At 49.5% G+C, this 16,286-nt stretch overlaps 1 protein-coding gene across 1 annotated transcript in view; it reads left to right on the top strand.

Moving 5' to 3' along the window:
* The window catches only part of IGFBP2 (insulin like growth factor binding protein 2), a 70,059-nt gene that overhangs the window by 44,267 nt on the left and 9,506 nt on the right, over positions 1 to 16,286 (top strand). The window contains exon 2 of the mRNA XM_068948952.1: positions 15,430 to 15,653. Within this exon, the coding sequence (XP_068805053.1) occupies positions 15,430 to 15,653 (224 nt within the window). The remainder of the gene's footprint in view (positions 1 to 15,429; positions 15,654 to 16,286) is intronic.

Here is a 16,286-nt window from a genome sequence, read left to right as displayed (position 1 = left end):
TATCCAGGAGCGAAGAGCGCAGAATTAAACTGTGAAGCTCACTGCTGTAGGATGTTGCAAGTGCCCTTAGTATGAATAGCTTCTAAAAAGAAGCAGAGAAATTCATAGGGGATGGGCACTTATGAAATAGGAAGATCCATGTGCAACCTCGGGCTCAGAAAGTCCCTAAACCACTGGTTGCCAGAAGCAGAGCCGTGTATATGGAGAAAGGATCAGTCCTCACCCTCCCCTTGCCACGTGCTGCTGACTGCAGTCGCAGCTCATGGGATGCTCATGCCCTGAGATGGGGACCAGCAGGCAGGAGCTATGGATCTCTGGCTCCAAGTTTTGCTTTTGATGTGCTAATTGGTATCTAAATGCTTTTCCCTCACCAACTTTGGAAGACAGGCTTATGAGGATAACTTGGGTTTGTCTTTCTGTGGGGTAGAGTGCAGCTGGATTCACTGGGAAGGCTAAGCAGGAATTTGTAACAGGAGAGATGTCCTTGCTTTGCACAGGTGAGCCTTACTGGAGGAAAGGAAGAGAACAGGGAGAGGTTTAAAATTTATTTTTTGTTTGCTGCTCTCCTGATGAAGAACCCGAAAGAGCTTGTCGTGTTTAAAAAGAGAGGACTATTTTCCTTTCCAGTGAAATGGGAATGCTGTAGTAACTCTCAGGCCCACAGCAACACTAACTAACACTTTGGGATAGGAAGTGCAGCACTTAAGTACATTTTGACCCCTTTTAACTGTGATTCAGGTGTTCTTTCTGCTGGCCCTGAAGTCTGTTGGACTAGGGCAACTTGCCCCAGGAAGGACCAAGGGAGCTAGTTTAGCTGCTGCTAATATGCCTTGATTTTTCCTCACTTCGAGGGTGGCTTTTGTGCATAGACATCTGAGAAAAGATACCAGGCAGCAGGGATAAAAGATAGCTGAACTTGGCACCGCAGCATGAAATCAAACTGGAACATGGCACTGGAAAAGCTGGCAGCGTTTTGAATATCTTACTCTCGTCGGAAGGGGAACAGACAGGCCACCTACTTCTGCTTCCACTGGAAGGCTTGAAAGGCAGCTTACATGGGGAGATCAGAGCAACGCTAGCTTCACAGGACGCCCTCGTGCGTGTGTAGCATGCCGCGCTGGAGAGCGTGTTGCTGACGGTTTGAGAGGCACGTTCGGGGAGATGGCCAGCAGGGGAGAGGAACGTGCCTGAAAAGCACGATGAGCAAGCTGTGTTGCTGAGGATCTCGCTTCCAAGCGTCGAGAACGATTTGCAGAGAAATAGCTGCCTCGCAGCCGTCGTGCCTGGTGGCTGCTTTGTTTTAGTTGAGCTGTTGCTGGAGTAGTCCTGGTTTCAGCAGAGAGTCCTGATGTCCTCATGCAGGTATAAAGTCACAGGGCTGCGTGCGTGGGTTGCTCTCCTGTGTCAATGTCCATGCTGTGTATCTGAGGCTGGGCCGAGGCCAGCCTGGGAATGGCCTGCTGAGTGGACCTCACCTCGGTCTGCAGTGGGAGAGAGGAAATACTGGCTGGGCCAGTGTTGGAGACCCCAACTTTGGAGATGCTGCTGATACCCAGCTGTACCAGACACGTGGCCTGAGAGCTGTGGGAGGAGGCGGGTGCAGGTCTGCAGGAGCATGCCGCAGCCTGACCACTTCCCACAGGAGGGCCTGGCCGGGTTATTCTCCCAGTGGTTGGGAGGCATTTGGAGTGGCTTAGTGGGAGAGCAGCGTGCTTCGCAGCTAGCCCTCCTCTCCATGCCTGGCTCTTCTTTCCCACAGGGAAATACAAGCACCTTCCACTGTAGGAGCTGGCAAGTGGGCTTGCGGGTAACCTTTTTGCTGGTTGGGGGCATGAAGGATCTTTGCACTTTCAAACTCCTTGTGCCTTGGATGCAGGCTTCCTGAGCTGGGCATTTGTGTTGTTTGGGCCACCTGGAAGGATGTGCCAGAGGAGGCTTGCAGCGTGGGTGTTTGAGAGCTGTAGTTGGCATTAGCACAGCCTGAACAGGGTGGATGGAGGGGGACGTGGGGGCTGTGTTTTGATTCTGCTTTTCCTGTTTGTTGTAACTTGGCAGATGCAAACTTTCAGAGACTGCAGGGGCAGCAAGATCTTTTTCTTTTCTATCTTCTCTCCCCGGTGCGTGCTGTGATACCTTTTGCCAACAACTAATCTTTTTCTGGAGTGGGGGGGAACAGAGACAGTGTATGTTGGGGGCAGGGGGAAATATGCGTATTGAGGCTTTGTGGCTGTCGAGCATGTGCTACCAGAATATTTAGGATTAAGTTTATCATCTAGGGGGGAAGCTTTCCTAACGGCAAACTCGACATGTGAGTGACCGTGACAGGGCCTTTTGTTCCCGTTTCAGGTGGGGTCTCGGGGGGGGCAGGGAGGTGGGGGGGGGAGAGAGACCCCTCCCCAACCTTTCCCCATGATCTATTCAGAAAAATGGAGATAAAGCAGCAGTAAAATCAAGCATTCAATTAAGCCAGATGTACGTGCTTTAAAGCACTAACAGATGTTGCAACAGTGGCTCTGAACTGGAGTTTTATGAACTAAGCATGGTGGAGGCGGGTGTGTATGTGTCTGTGCTTTGTGATGGGGAATGGCGCAGGGTTTGTGTTTTGGGAGCTTATGAAAGCTCTCCGAGTGGGTGCTCAGGACTGACGGTTCCTGCATCCCCCCGGCAAGCAGTTGCCTCCTGACCTTTTGCCCTTGGGATGGCTGCAGTTACAGCACTTTTCAGTTGAGGTGGTCTGTCTGAGAGCAGCGAGGGTGGATTAATTATGGCAATTGAACTAATGGCAGCCTCCCACCTTGTATTCTCCCAGGAGGTTGCCGTGGCCCCCTTGGTGTGCTTTCTCAAAGCCCTGTGCCTGGGGGGGGTTACATGCCCTTAAATGACCGCCAAGTTTTCACAAATCTGGAGAAGAAATAATGCAGCAGAAAGCTATGAGATGCTTTAGGCTGCAGGATGATGGATACAGGGCAGGTAACACCAGGAGTGATCTGGGAAACTATTTTCCACTTCCACAAAAGTGTTGGAGCCCAGGGTGTATTGGTAACCTAAGAATTAGACCTGGCTTCCTCTGTCTGAAGCAGCACAGAGACTTGTGCAATGCTGCTCTTACACCGCGGGCATCATGATCGGCCTGTTGTCTGCCTCATCTCACCTAGTATGAAAAACAGACGAGCTGAGGCTCGAATTTGGGCATCCTATATCCTAAAGGAGTGCAGCGCTCCAGGCTGCTTGGATTCCCATCAGTCACGTGCTATGCAACGCCGCTAACCCGAAAGTGTGATTAGCACCCACTTCTGAGCAGCCGGCTGGGTTTTTGCTGGGCAGGCCCGTGTAGGGCATGGTTAGGCCACGTGCAGGGTTGGTTTGGAAAGGGACTTAAATGTTGGCATGCCGCAAGCCAGCTGAAATGCCCACCCCACTTTAAGCCAGGGGACTCTGGCATTTTCTGGTGGAAGCTCAGTATTTTAACTATTTGGCGGCTTAATACAGTCATGGATGGTTCAGTCTAACCTGGTGGCCACCCCACTACTACATGACAACAGTTCGCATCTTCGAAGTCTTCAAAGGGCTCCTTGCCTCAGGCCTGGGTACCTTCCAAGCCTACTTTTCCTTTGGGTGGTACCTAGATCTGCCCAGCATCAGCTCTAGAGCTGTTGGGAAAACTAATGTGAAGCTGAATATGAAAGCAAGGAAAATGAGTTTTGTCTAGATCAGGTGCACAGCAAACACAACAGGGCCATTGGTGCTGAACATGCTGACTGGATGTATGTGAAATAGTTTTTGGAGCTGTTTGAGCAGAAAGCTGACCATTGCACGTCAGAGCTTCCCTTCTGATGGTTCAGCTGGTTTATCACATCTGTCTCCATCGCACTGTGTTTTGTGGTGGTCTGTTTTTTAGGCTTTGCGATGCCTCCCTCCACCCTGGGAATGTGGCTGACTGCTCTTCCCCTTTCTTTTCTTCCTTCCTCTACCACAGTTTTATGACTCTCTCTTCCTGCCTTTTACTCGGTGGGAGTCTGCATACTCCTGAGGTTGGAGCTTGGGCAGCTTCATGGGTGGCCCAAAATACAGAGTCATTTGGAAACAAAGTGAGATCCAGCCCCTTTCTCTACAAAGGAAGAGACCAAAGTAATGACACAGCAGAACGACACAGCAGGCTGCCTAACACTTAACTCCCTCCCACCTGTGTGGGAGGAAATTTCCCCTTTTGAAGGCCAAATGACATTAATCTGTCTGTGCTGGGGGATTTAGAGGTTTCACAGCTATGGGGTGAAAGTAGCAGTGTGGCATTGGTGTACTTGGAGACACTCTGAGGTGAAGCACTTCCCCTGGCAAGATGGGCTTTCTTACAGCATCGGCAGTACTTCCTCAACAGCTCACACCTGAGCAACTCTTGCTACTAAAGCAGTAGAGGGGCACAGAAAGTCCATTCTTGTGCTTTAAATCATACCATTATAATGCATAGTATGAAATCATCAGGTGAGCTGTGGTTTAGCTCGAATAGAAATCACTGAAGGACCGTAAAGGTAGCTAGCTGGTATCCCTTGGACGTCCGTGGCCGTAAGATACCATAAACCATTACTGCAAAACAGCCAATCGGTAAACTGCTGCCTTCTGGTAGCCCGTCTGTGAGTGTGAGCCCTTCATGAAATTATTGTGCACATGGACATGTCATTCAGCAGTGGGACAATTCTTAAAGTCTTGATTTGGGCAAAACTCACGTTTATTTCAATAGCAATTGTGTATCAATAAGAACCTCACGGCCAGAGGCTGGCAGTTATTTCAGTAAATGGTAAATGCACATGCGAGGCCAGGTTCAATCCCTCCCTCACAGCCTTTTTTAACATGAGGATTGGAATTTAGCTCTCCCTTGACCTGCGAGAGGGGTAAAACAAAGGTTAAAGAAAGCCAGCAAAGTGACTCCAAAACTAAATGAAATATTGCCCCAAGAGCTTCATTTGAGATGAACAAGTGTTTTGACATAACCTGAAATAACTGCAAAGTTATTTAGTTTGGGCACCAAATGAGAAAAAGCCACTGTCTGTGAACAGCTCAACTCAGGACTTAAATGTGGGCTATGGCAACTCTGTAATAGCCCTCACGAGCAGGGAAGGACGGTGTCTGCGAAAACCTGACACGGTTGGGAGGTGCTGGTGGGCAGAACAGAGCTCCCAACTGAAATACAGCAGTTACTGCCTTTTCCCACCTACAATTTAGCTACGTGATTTTATTCAGAGAGTTGTGCTATGTCTCTAGGGACCACAGGTTCCAGGGGAAAAAGCGGACACAACGTTGGCTTTGAGAGCTGGTGCCCAGCCAGGGGGCTACATGGGGACAGTAGGTTCAGCAGACCTTGAGGTGACACTGGTGGTAATTGCAGTTGGGGTCTGGCAGGGTTTTTGAGGAGAAGGTAAAAAGGAATTACCATAATAATAGTGCTTTTTGAAAAGGCAGACTTTGAGGAAATGCGCAATGCGATTTTGGGTGAGTGGTGAGGGGAGCCCTGGACTGAGCCGCCGTCTGGAAAAACGACTGTGGAAAAGTGAGATGTTATTTAAAAACTAGTAATACAAATGGCTGAAGTTCATTCCATTTGCATGCAATAGTCATAATAACAAGAGAAGCCAATGTGGCTGAGAAGGGAATGGAGAAACATCGGAGATAGATGAGAGAGAGCTCTTGCAGGCAGGGTGGGGCACTGCTCTGACCTTTTGGGGTTTTTATTTCTTTTTCGCTTTACTTGTAGTACTTTTTCCTCCCAACTTTCAAGTTTTTCTACCTTTCTGTGGAGCAGAAGGTCAGACTTTTGGCAGCTCTGACTGCAGCCTTCCCAGAAGGCATGCAGAAATACCCTGTCATAGATTCCTCTGGTTGGTTGTGTACTGTCCCAAGATGTTTCTTCACCAGCTGTTGATCTCAGTGGGAGCTGTGATTGAGCACCAAAGGGGACAGTTGGGTCTCCAGGAGCTATGAGCCAGGGGAGACGCTTCTGGTGAGCTAAGCTGTCCTCAAGGAGCCAGAACAGGCTGAGGGCATTGCTTTGCAGATGGAGAACTTTTATGGCCAGAAATGACCACTAAACTATCTTGCCTAACTTCTCATATGATAAACACCATAAAATTTCCTTCAGCCACTTTTGCTTGAAACAAGATGCTTTGTATTTGGCTAAAAGATGCAGTCCAAGAGACTTGTTGCACATCCTTCCTTGGTGCAGATTTGATTTCAACAGTTTGTCTCAAGCTAACTGTTGGTATTTGCTTGTCACTGCCTCAACCTTGAGGCAATCATCTAAAAGCAGGAGAAGAGTCTAAAAAGGTCCTGTATATTATACTTTCTCCAAGAATGTGTAAGGAAGACAGAAAAGTTTAAATTTTGAGTGTAATTTCTTATTCATGATTGTGTGTCTAGTGGATCATTACTCCTTCATCAGCTCTTGTCTAGACTTACATTCTCCAGAGCATCTTCCTCTTCTTTCTTGATCGGCTGCAGAATACCATATCTGAATATCATCCTCATGTGGCTTTGCAGCTCCCTTGACTCTGCTAGCCTCTGGCTTTCCAACAGGAAAGAGAGGTGCAACACCCTGATGCCAAACAGAGGTCACTAACATAATAATTAACTTGTCACGGAGACTGCAGTACAGAAAGCTCTTCTATGCTCACATTGTCAAGGCCATGGAATGGAAAAGCCTCAACAGGCTCGGACTTCTTAACGCAAGCTGGGGAAATTAAGGAAGTTCTAGCATGGCAGTGAAGCCTGCAGGAAATGAAGGAGGCAGTTTTGTGGTCCAAATTCATTTTGGAAATTCATAGGAACTGAGGATTTAGGAACTGAACTTAAATTAGAAGTTACTGAAGGATTTTGGGGTGTCTGGAGCACAAAAGACCACACACGTGAGAGCAACAGAGGAAGGAGGGCCTGAGACTTGCCCTGGAAAGTTAACGGCTCATTTCGTTCGGGTAGAAGCCCCTAATGACTGAAAAGTAGCTACTGCACTGGGGATTTTACAGATGGGGTCAAGGTTAAAAAGGGAAGCTGCAGCACAATTAATACAAGCTTGGAAGTGTTTTCAGGTTAATTCGTTTGGTTTGGCTGGAAAGATTGCAGCTTTGTGGAGGGCTAATCAGAGAAGTGTGTTGAGAAGAGCTGAGATATGGTTCAGTAACAAAGGGGAATGCTTTGATTGTGGCAGAGAGCTTGGAGGGCCTCGTTTGGCGCAACCCTTCAAACACGTTAACGTCTTTTCCCTGAGCAAGCTGCTTTCACACATGCTTAAAGTTACACACATGCTTACATGCACTGCTGAGCAGGAGCCTATGAAAGCATCTACATGTAGCATTTACAAGCCGCTTTTCAGGACACCGTTAAGAAACTGGTCTGGAAGATAAGGAGATGAGTTACCTTCTGCACTAAGGAGGATAAGTGGAAACAGAGTGAGGCTTGCCCAGGGTCGCTTACCGTGCAGTGAGGTGGGAACAAAGCCACTGTCACCAGCTGTGAGCTGAGACCTGCTGGCTCCTCAGCCTTGCTTTTTAGCTGCCTGGAGTGTCTGCTGTAGAGTTGCTTTGGGATGCTTATTGCAGCTCTGCGCTTCCCTGGTCAAGAGAAACAAGCTAGCAGGGCTCGGGTGAGTGGGGCGGGGGGGGGGGGGGGCGGGGGGGAAGAAAGAACCATTGCAGGAGGGAGCTGGGTAAGTGAGGGGATTTTGAGAATTGTTTCCTTGTGTTTTTGAGGGACCCAAACAGCGTTTTGCCATATCATTCTTGGCATAAAGTAAACGACTGGCGCAGGAAGGAACAGGATGTTGCAAACAACCTTTGCAGGCTTGTTGTTGGCTGGAAGAAGACTAGAGCAGAGCTTCCCCAGTGGTGGTTTGTGCTCTGCTGGGCCCACACAGAGTGGGCTGGTGATGTGCTGCATGGCCTGTCAGTCGAATCATTTGGAAAGAAAGCTAAGAAAACAAACCCTGCTATTTTATCTTTCTTCAGCCTTGGCCACACACTTCCGTGAAATGGTGGAAACTTACTATTTTTGAAAATTCTGTTCTTATTTGAAATTTCACTGGCATTTGCTGACGTGCTTGCAGATATATTGGGAGGTAGAGGGGGAGGAGGACTAAAGGACTAATAGGCAGTCATGCAAACACACGCACATGCAGAAACACATACAGGAGAGCTATGTTATTGCACAAGTCCTGTATCCTTGGGAAACCAGTCTACAAACATGACTTAAAAACAAAACAACAAAAAAAAGACACTTTGAAGCAAAGCCCGGGGGAAGGGGCATTTTAGTCCCTCTTCTTCCCTTGGCTGCCCTCAGATTCATTTCAGTGTCGTTTGTGAGCTTGCTCTGGGTGTCCAGGGGCGTTTGCGTGCTCTGGAGGCACAGACACACCAACAGGATACTGTCTTTTCCTGTGAGTGCTGTGAGTTTTTCTCAGTTCTGGCTCTCGGTGGCTGGAGGAGGGAAAGCTGCTCTCTTCCAACCATCGGGAGTAGGCAGAGGGACCATGCAGCCCAGGCAGAGAAAGGAAAGCGAAGCAGGCTGCTGAGAGCTGCGCTGCCCCATGCCACGCCACGACTGTTGACTCGGACCGTCCCCTGTGCTTCAGAGAAGCATAAAGCATTTCCTGCGAGATGCCCGAGCCAAAGGAAGGCACTGGGTGCCCCTTGGATCACCCCTCTGTGCCAGCGGCTCAGGGCAAGGAGAGGAGCTTGCTAAGCAACCGCGGGCTGGAACATACCGTTCCCAGCCGAGTCCTGCCCTCCTCGCTGGTAGGGATGGGCTGAAAAGATCGGACAGCAAAAATAAAGGGTGTTTGTAGAAAGGCCAGTTGGCCCAAGGGGAGACTGGAGCACTTTGTGGGCGGCTTATCATGGAGGTGAAACAAGTGCTTGGAGACCAAAGTGGGAGTTTTCTGCCTGCAGGGCCTATGGTGTGTGATTACATCCTTACAGCTGAGTACATTAACTCGGAGAAATAACCCCAGGGGTGTGTGGGCAGGGAGACCAAAGTGGGGAGCTGCCCCAAGGTGCTTCTTGGCAGATGGAGGGATGCTTTGAGCTGCCCTGAGCTCACCTGGCTCCCAAACCTGTGTCTCGTGTGCGTCCACCCCCATCCAGCGTCACTGAGAACACCAGCCATACCTGCCAGCCCCCGCAAAGCCGGGCAGCATGGACACCTCTGGGGTGCCCAGGGAAGTTGGCTCTGCAGAGGGACAGGGTGCACTAGGAGAGCTTCCTTGCCCACCACGTGTCCTGTGTGAGACACGTGCTGTGCAGAAATGGCCCCATCTCCGCTAAGCTGCACGGGCTGGGCAAGAGGAGCACCAGCCGGAGATGGGAGAAGAGGCCTTGGGCCAAAACCAGAAAGGCGTCCCTTGTGATTCCTCCCCAGTTATGCACCCCTTTTCCCCAGTGAAATGGCCGTGTGGCAGGTCTGAGAGGAAGGAAAGGAAGGGCCTTTCTACCTGACACAAGTTTTTAATGGGGAACTTCTTGCTGTGGCCCATTGTGGAAACCAGAAGTACAAACGAAGCCCAAAAGAGATGAGGTGCATCTAATAGACCTATAGGTAACTATTAAACACAGCCTAGATACATCCTTTGGCTCAGGAAGCTCCTGACTGCCAGAAGCAGGGAGGAAAGCTGGGGCTGTACGGTTATGTAATTGTGCTGTTTCTTCTCCTTCCCTGAACATCTGTAGTTGGCTTCTGAGAGAGATGATGCTCTAGGGTAAGGGGGCTTTTTCTCCACTCCTGCATCCCTTCTTCCTGCGCCCCAGTCTCCCACATAGCCTATCACTTATGCTCCCTTTTCTGCTCCCTGTGGCGTTTCCCAGTTGCTTTTTTTTTTTTTTTTTTTTGTGTGTGCCAAGTAGAGAGTGAAACTTGAGCAGCTGCTTTGGTTTATTCTGCCTTGGGAGAGACACATCCTAGCCCAGCTGGATCATGCACAGGGTCGTACCGTGTCCTGGTGCCCCCGCGTTTCCCCTCCGCAGCCAGCTGAACGCTGAAAGAAACTGTGCACCAGCCCAGTGCTTTGCAGTTTGGCAGTGATTGTCGGCAAACCCTCGGTCCTTTTTGGGGTAGGATGGGCCAGAGGACCCGGGGCGGGGGGAGACTTTGTACTTGGCAGCTCCTGCTGCGAGGAAATTGGAACGCTAATATAATCCCTGCTGGCAAATGTTTTCGGAGGTATCCGAGCTCCAGGTCAACAACACCCACACCAGACTATTGCACAGGAACCTTTGCCCAGGGCACTCCTAGAAATGCTTTGCAGGCTGATCAGATGGAGGTCACGAGGGGCTGCAGCCCATGTCTGTGCTTTCCCCATCTTTCTGCAAGTAAGTCTGGGGCCATTGCTGGCACGTGTGTCAGGTTTAAAGGCCCTGGCTGCTCTCAGGCTGCAAAGGACAAGTACTGGGAGTACAAGCTGGAGGGGGAGTCCTGCTCCTTGCAGCAAAAAAGTCACAAGCAAAACACAGAATGGGCACTTGGATCATCCTGAAATTGGAGAAGTTGCTGCCACAGCAGGCTGAAAGGACAGATAGGGTTGGAAAAAGGGCCAGACAAGACAGAAAATCCTGCTTGGGATGAAAAAAGGCTTTTTGGGTGTCACGTTGCCTGCAGCCCCGGCCGTGCCTTTTCCTCTGTGCGTTGTGCTTGCCAGGGATTGGGGCAGGAGCGCGGGTTCCTGACTCCTGGGTTCACGCATCGATTTGCTGTGTGGCCTTGGGCAACGCTCTTGAATTTTTCCCTGCCTGCCTTCTTCACCATCTGCGACCCAGGAAGAGCACCTCTCTCTCTGGGGTAATTAATGAGCTGTAAAAGGCTTTGATGTCTCCAGCAGGAATATGCTGGCGTGAGGAGGCTGTGATGGTTGCAGGAGCGAGCCGTAAACTGGCCGTGGTGGCCCCTGCCAGTCTGCCGTGCCACGTAACCAGAGCCAGCGGATAAAGAGGCTCCAGGCAGCGTGTTGAAGGCCACTTGGGTGAAACTTTCTGCAGGTCTGGGACCTTAATCAGCACTTAGACACTATGTAAACACCCTGGACAGATAAGCAAATAAATCTGACACCAGCCGGGCAAACTGTTGTCAAAGGAAAACAAGTGCCGGGAGCGAGCAGCACTGGAGAGAGCGGCTGCAGTCGCTGGCGTGGTATGTGTGCCCCTGTGATACAGGCTGGCCCTCTTGTGCTAAGTGCGTGCTACTGGCTAGAGCTGTCCTGCAACCCAGATACGCTTCGGGACTCTTCAAAGGGATAAAGATGTATTTTTAACTTCAGGCAGCTGCCTTTTTTCGTGTGGCGCTTTTTATTGTTGTTGCTGTGGGAGTGGCAGGTCATTTTTAAAGCGCTCTGTTTCTCAGCCATCTCGTCGGAGGTGCCTAGAGGTCTCAAATCAGGTTCCCAAAAATTTCAGCGCTAGAAATTGGTAGCCGCTTTTGAAGATGTTGGCGAGACCGTGCAGCTCGCTGCAGACATTAGCTGATGGCCATTTGAATACGCTTTTACCTCAGCCAAATCCTAGCCCCATTGAAGCCAATGGGAATTTTCCTTGAAAAAGGCCATAAAGGAATCATTTTCTTGGCATTCAGAGAGGTGTTTCATGGACTCCACAGCAGCGTTCAGGAGAACTTCAGCTATCTGCTTTGATTCCTGCCACAGTTGTCCCGCCCAGCACAAAGTGCTCTACCTTTTGATCCAGAATAGCACAGGAGATGTTTTCCACATGCCATAGGAAAATGGAAGAACTATAAAACATAATTGTTTTGGAGTTTGGCACCCCTCCGCTCACAGATATATTTAGCGTGAATTGAAATTGGTCAGCAAAAGGCTGTTTGCCAGGATGACGAATGGATTAGAGTTGTATATCTAAGGCAATTGCATACCTGCCCATCCCATGCCGGTGGGGTTAGTGGGTGGCATAATTGGTTCATGGGTAGAGTCATAAGCAAGCAAGCACAACTTGCTTCTCTTGGGCAATGTTAAAGAGGTTTTTGGCCATAAAAGGCATTATTTGGCTCTCGGCATGCTCTCCCGACTTTGAGGCTTGTTCTCTCTGCTCTTGCCATTGCTGCCTGGTCCCTGCTTACTCTCTGAAGTGGGACCTGTCAAACCTGACACTCGGCCTCCTCCCTCACACACAGCCTGGACATTACAGAAATGCCAGCACTTTCCACATCAGGCCAACTTCTTCTGTCCCATCTCCCTTCCCTGCTTGCTGGAGCATCCTGCTTACTGGCTTGGATGAAAGCGAACAAGAGGAGAGAGCAAACTGGCAGCCCTTGGCTCCTGCCCACAGAGCAGCTGTAATTATACCATGTCCCGAGTGCTCTCTCCTAAGGAGTAGCGTAGGGTTTAGAAGAGGAAAAACCTCTCCTGGGACTCCGGAGTGAGCCCCAGGTGGAGCAGTCTTGCTTAGCAGCAAGGTGAGGGCTCAGCTCGCCATGACTAGCTCTGCATCAATGAGGAGAACTCGCAGTCGATAGCAGCAAGCTCTTTCTGGCGTCCGCTCCAGGTTAGCTCTTGTGATGGTGCCCAAGGAGCCAAGACCAATCCCTGGGTGTGTTCGTACATATGGGCTTGCACGCTCAGCTCCCAACGGTGGTTTTCTTTGGGCTGATCTTTGTTAGCATTGGAAAGCAAGAAAAATGAGCAAAAATATTATCAGAAGCAGGTTTTGTGAATGAATCAGCTGACAAGAGGCTTACCAGCTCGCCTTGATTTACTAGAGCAATGCTTATTTGGGCAAATGTCTCCATATTTTAGTTGGAGGCAGGAAAGAACAAGAATTGATCAGGAAATGCCCTGCTTTCAGTATGCTGCTTTTCCGTCAGCTTGTACTATTGGTTTTCTGAATGAAGCAGGGGACAGTCTGTGAGAAACTGGGCCAAGCAGCATCACTGCAGCATGTCTCAAGTGCTGCCCTGCCATCGTAAGGGGCAGGCATGCAGTGCTCATTTTCTTCTTTTGTTGAGGCGGGACCACCAAGAAAAGGAGGACAAAGGAGATCGAGAGGCTAAAACTCTCTGAAGTGGCTTGCCAGGAATTGGAGTTGGGCAGGCCTTGCCCGTCTTTTACGCAGTAATTTTTTATTTGATCCTGCGTGAAGGGCAATCTCATGGCCTTCTCTCTCCTTGCTATGTGTTTCTAATTAACGAGGAGACTGATGTATAAACAGAAGGTTCCTGCTCAAAATATTCCTTGCCTAGCTTTAGGGTGATGGCAATATGGTAATCGCCAGGCAGCAGCCCAGTTCACCCATCTGGCTGTCAAGCCTGCCCATCCTAATTCTTGTCTGGAACCAGTATTTGAGGAAAGTCCTGGAGTTGGCCACATTAATTTTACCCTGTGTTTGCTTTTCAGTTGCTACCTAAGCAGCTAAAAATCCACAAACCAAACACATGTAGCATTGCTGGGAAGTGGGAAGATCCCAGTTTTGAGAGATCTGGTGCCAAAAACGTGAGGAAATGCAAAAGAAGACTGGACGAGTCCGTGGAGGATGAGTCCGTTGGTGGCCTTTAAGCCCTGGTCAGATGGAGTCTCCAGCCGTGAAAGTGCTTTTACGACTGGTCTGTGGGAGGAATGGGAATGATCCCCTGATGCGTATCCCTAAGCACCTGGTCCTGGTTGCAGCAGCGGACAGGACGCTGGGCTGGGGCGGCACTTTGGTCTGGCCCGCTTAGATCAGTCTGTGATCCGTTTGCAGGCGGCCACACATTCACTGAGTGATTTTAGGCAAGGTTCTTCTTGTGTTTTCCCCATGCGTGAGCCTGGGGTCGTACCACCTGAAAAGAGCGTGGAAAGCTGTGGCAGAAATAAAATGCTAGCTGTTAGGATTTTCATTCTGTGTCATGACAGTACAATTTTGCCCTGACAGAACATCACGATGCAGCTTCTAACAGAAAGGAAATGTTAAATCTTTAAGTGTTCTGCATGCTTAGTCTTCCAAGAAGCAAGACAGGCCCATAAAGCAAGCCTTGTTATATGAGCTGAAGCATTGCTTGCACCCTATCATGCACAGTCTAATGTGATTTCTTTATTTTTGTACAAGGGTCTAAGGTCCGGAGTGCTGAACAGCTGAAATCAGAAGCTGCCAGAGCAAATCTTGGTTGTGTTGCTGATGTTGGGAAGCTGGAATGACAGAGTTTCTCCTTTGTGTGTTGAAAAAGACTTTGTTTTTCACCATTGTAGGACCAGAATGGTCTGGTCTGTTGTTCATGTGGTACCTGTCATGCTGCTGAAGAAGTCCTGTATACAGAGGTGTACTTTGCAGGGCCTGGGTTATTGTAGTGAGAGGTGATGTGTGCATACAAGTGCAGAATCATAATTTGGGTTGCAGAGGACCTCTGGAGGTCGTTGTCCAACCGCCTGTTCAAAGCAGGCCCAGCTTCAATGTTAGCTCCAACATCAGTGTCTGATGTGGTTGCATAGCTTTCTCTGCAAATCGGCCAGATCAGAGCAGGAGCACTGTACTGCCAGGCACCAAGTAGGCTCAGCCTTGTCACCTGCTGGGCTTCTGGCGCAAGCGTGAGGATTTGCGATCTCTTCTCGCTGTCACTGCAAATTCCAAAGGGACTAGTGTTTGCAGCAGTGACCACCATGTCCTAATTTGCCAAGCATTTCTTACAGAAATAGCAGCCAGTAAACTGAGAAAATGCACAAAGCAGAAGGTACAGGAGGTTGAAGAAGCTCGGTGTTTATCCTGAGTTTTTGGCTAACTGCTTTTGAAACAATCGAATTACCTGGGAGTCTTGTGGCTTGCAGCAGTGTCAGGACCCCAGGACACATGGAGTTGTCTTACAGTCAAAAGAAGTAGCCAAATGCAAAGGTAGGTAGATTGTGTGGTAGAAGCTAAATGTACCGTATGACAAATGATGTGACAGAAGATATGGCAAGGAAGATCACTGAAATGGCAGGATCTTTGAGGGAGATTGAGGTGACAATAAAACAGAGCCTGGTATTTCTGAAAGCGATTCTGAGAATTTATTTTAGCACATTAATATTGAGTAAGTATTCCTGGAGATACTCTGAGGGATGATAGATGGATTCAAGGTATTGGTACTAATCACTGTGGTTTCAAGTTTTGGAGCTGAAATACACTTGGCGTCACTAATCCAACTGGACTTCTGATGGGAAAATTACATTCTTCGGGAAGTAATTTAGAAGGTCAAAGAAAAACCAGAAAGAACTTCTCCAGCAGCGGTTTCCCCTGCTCTCTAAACTGTCTTTTAGTGTAATAACTCCAGCATGAAAGGATCTATTCTCACCTTCCAGATGAAAGGGCTAATGCAATTTAAGAATTTTGCATGCAAAGATTTTATGGCTTGGTAACCAGCCATGCTTGAAAGCAATCCAGGATGGGATAAACACGTGAGAGAGTGCTTGGCTGAGTATGATCCTTTCTTTCTCTCCCCTCTCTCTTGCAGATGGTGGTGATGACCGGTCAGAAGCAAACCTTGCCGAGAACCACGTGGATGGCACCACGGGGATCCTGAGCGGAGCAGGAGGGAGGAAGCCCATGAAAACAGGCATGAAGGAGCTGGCGGTTATGAGGGAGAAAGTGAACGAGCAGCAGCGGCAAATGGGCAAAGTCAGCAAGCCCCATCACAACCACGAAGATTCAAAGAAGTCGCGGATGTCGACTGGCAGGGTCAGTGGGCACAGCACGTGCAAGAGGGAGACAAGGGCAGAGGGAGTTAATGGAGGCAGCTGCGGCTTGCCTGGGAGATGCTGAATGCGAAAGCCTTAGTGACATTTGCAACAAACTGTCTTAGAAAAAAGGGGGGAAAAGAAAAGAAAAGCAAAGCAAACATTTGTTTTGGCCCGAAGCTGGGGCTGGACACACCATCTGATGAACTTTAATCTCCTAGCAAGGAGGCATTATTTTCATTGCAGCTGCACCTCACGACAAAAGAGCAGGAGCAGGGGGGTCCTGCTGGCTCAATACCTACCTCTGCAGCAGGAGCGGGCATGCCCTCTGCCCACAGCCTGGCTTTCCCACACCTTTTTCCCTAAGTGACTGCCAGGGTCGACCAAAGGGGATTTATGAGGGGCCTCTGCCTGTTGCAGGATGGCCCCATTGCAGGTTCAAGGGGAGCCAGAGCCCTCTGGGAAGGGCTGAGATTTAGCATGCAGCACGGAGAGTGTCCAGTGTCCTCCTTGTCCCCTTCCCCGTCCCCATCTCTGTTCCCTCTGGTCTGCAGCCATGGTTTCCCTCTAGCGGGCATCTTGATCAAGGCAACTGGATGGCACAGGCATGAAAAGCCGTGCCAAAATGCCATAA

The sequence above is a fragment of the Struthio camelus genome, chromosome 6, assembly GCF_040807025.1.
Source record: "Struthio camelus isolate bStrCam1 chromosome 6, bStrCam1.hap1, whole genome shotgun sequence".
Taxonomy (NCBI): Eukaryota; Metazoa; Chordata; class Aves; order Struthioniformes; family Struthionidae; genus Struthio; species Struthio camelus.
The sequence above is the reverse complement of the archived record's forward strand: the minus strand, read 5'-3'. Positions and strand labels throughout refer to the sequence as shown.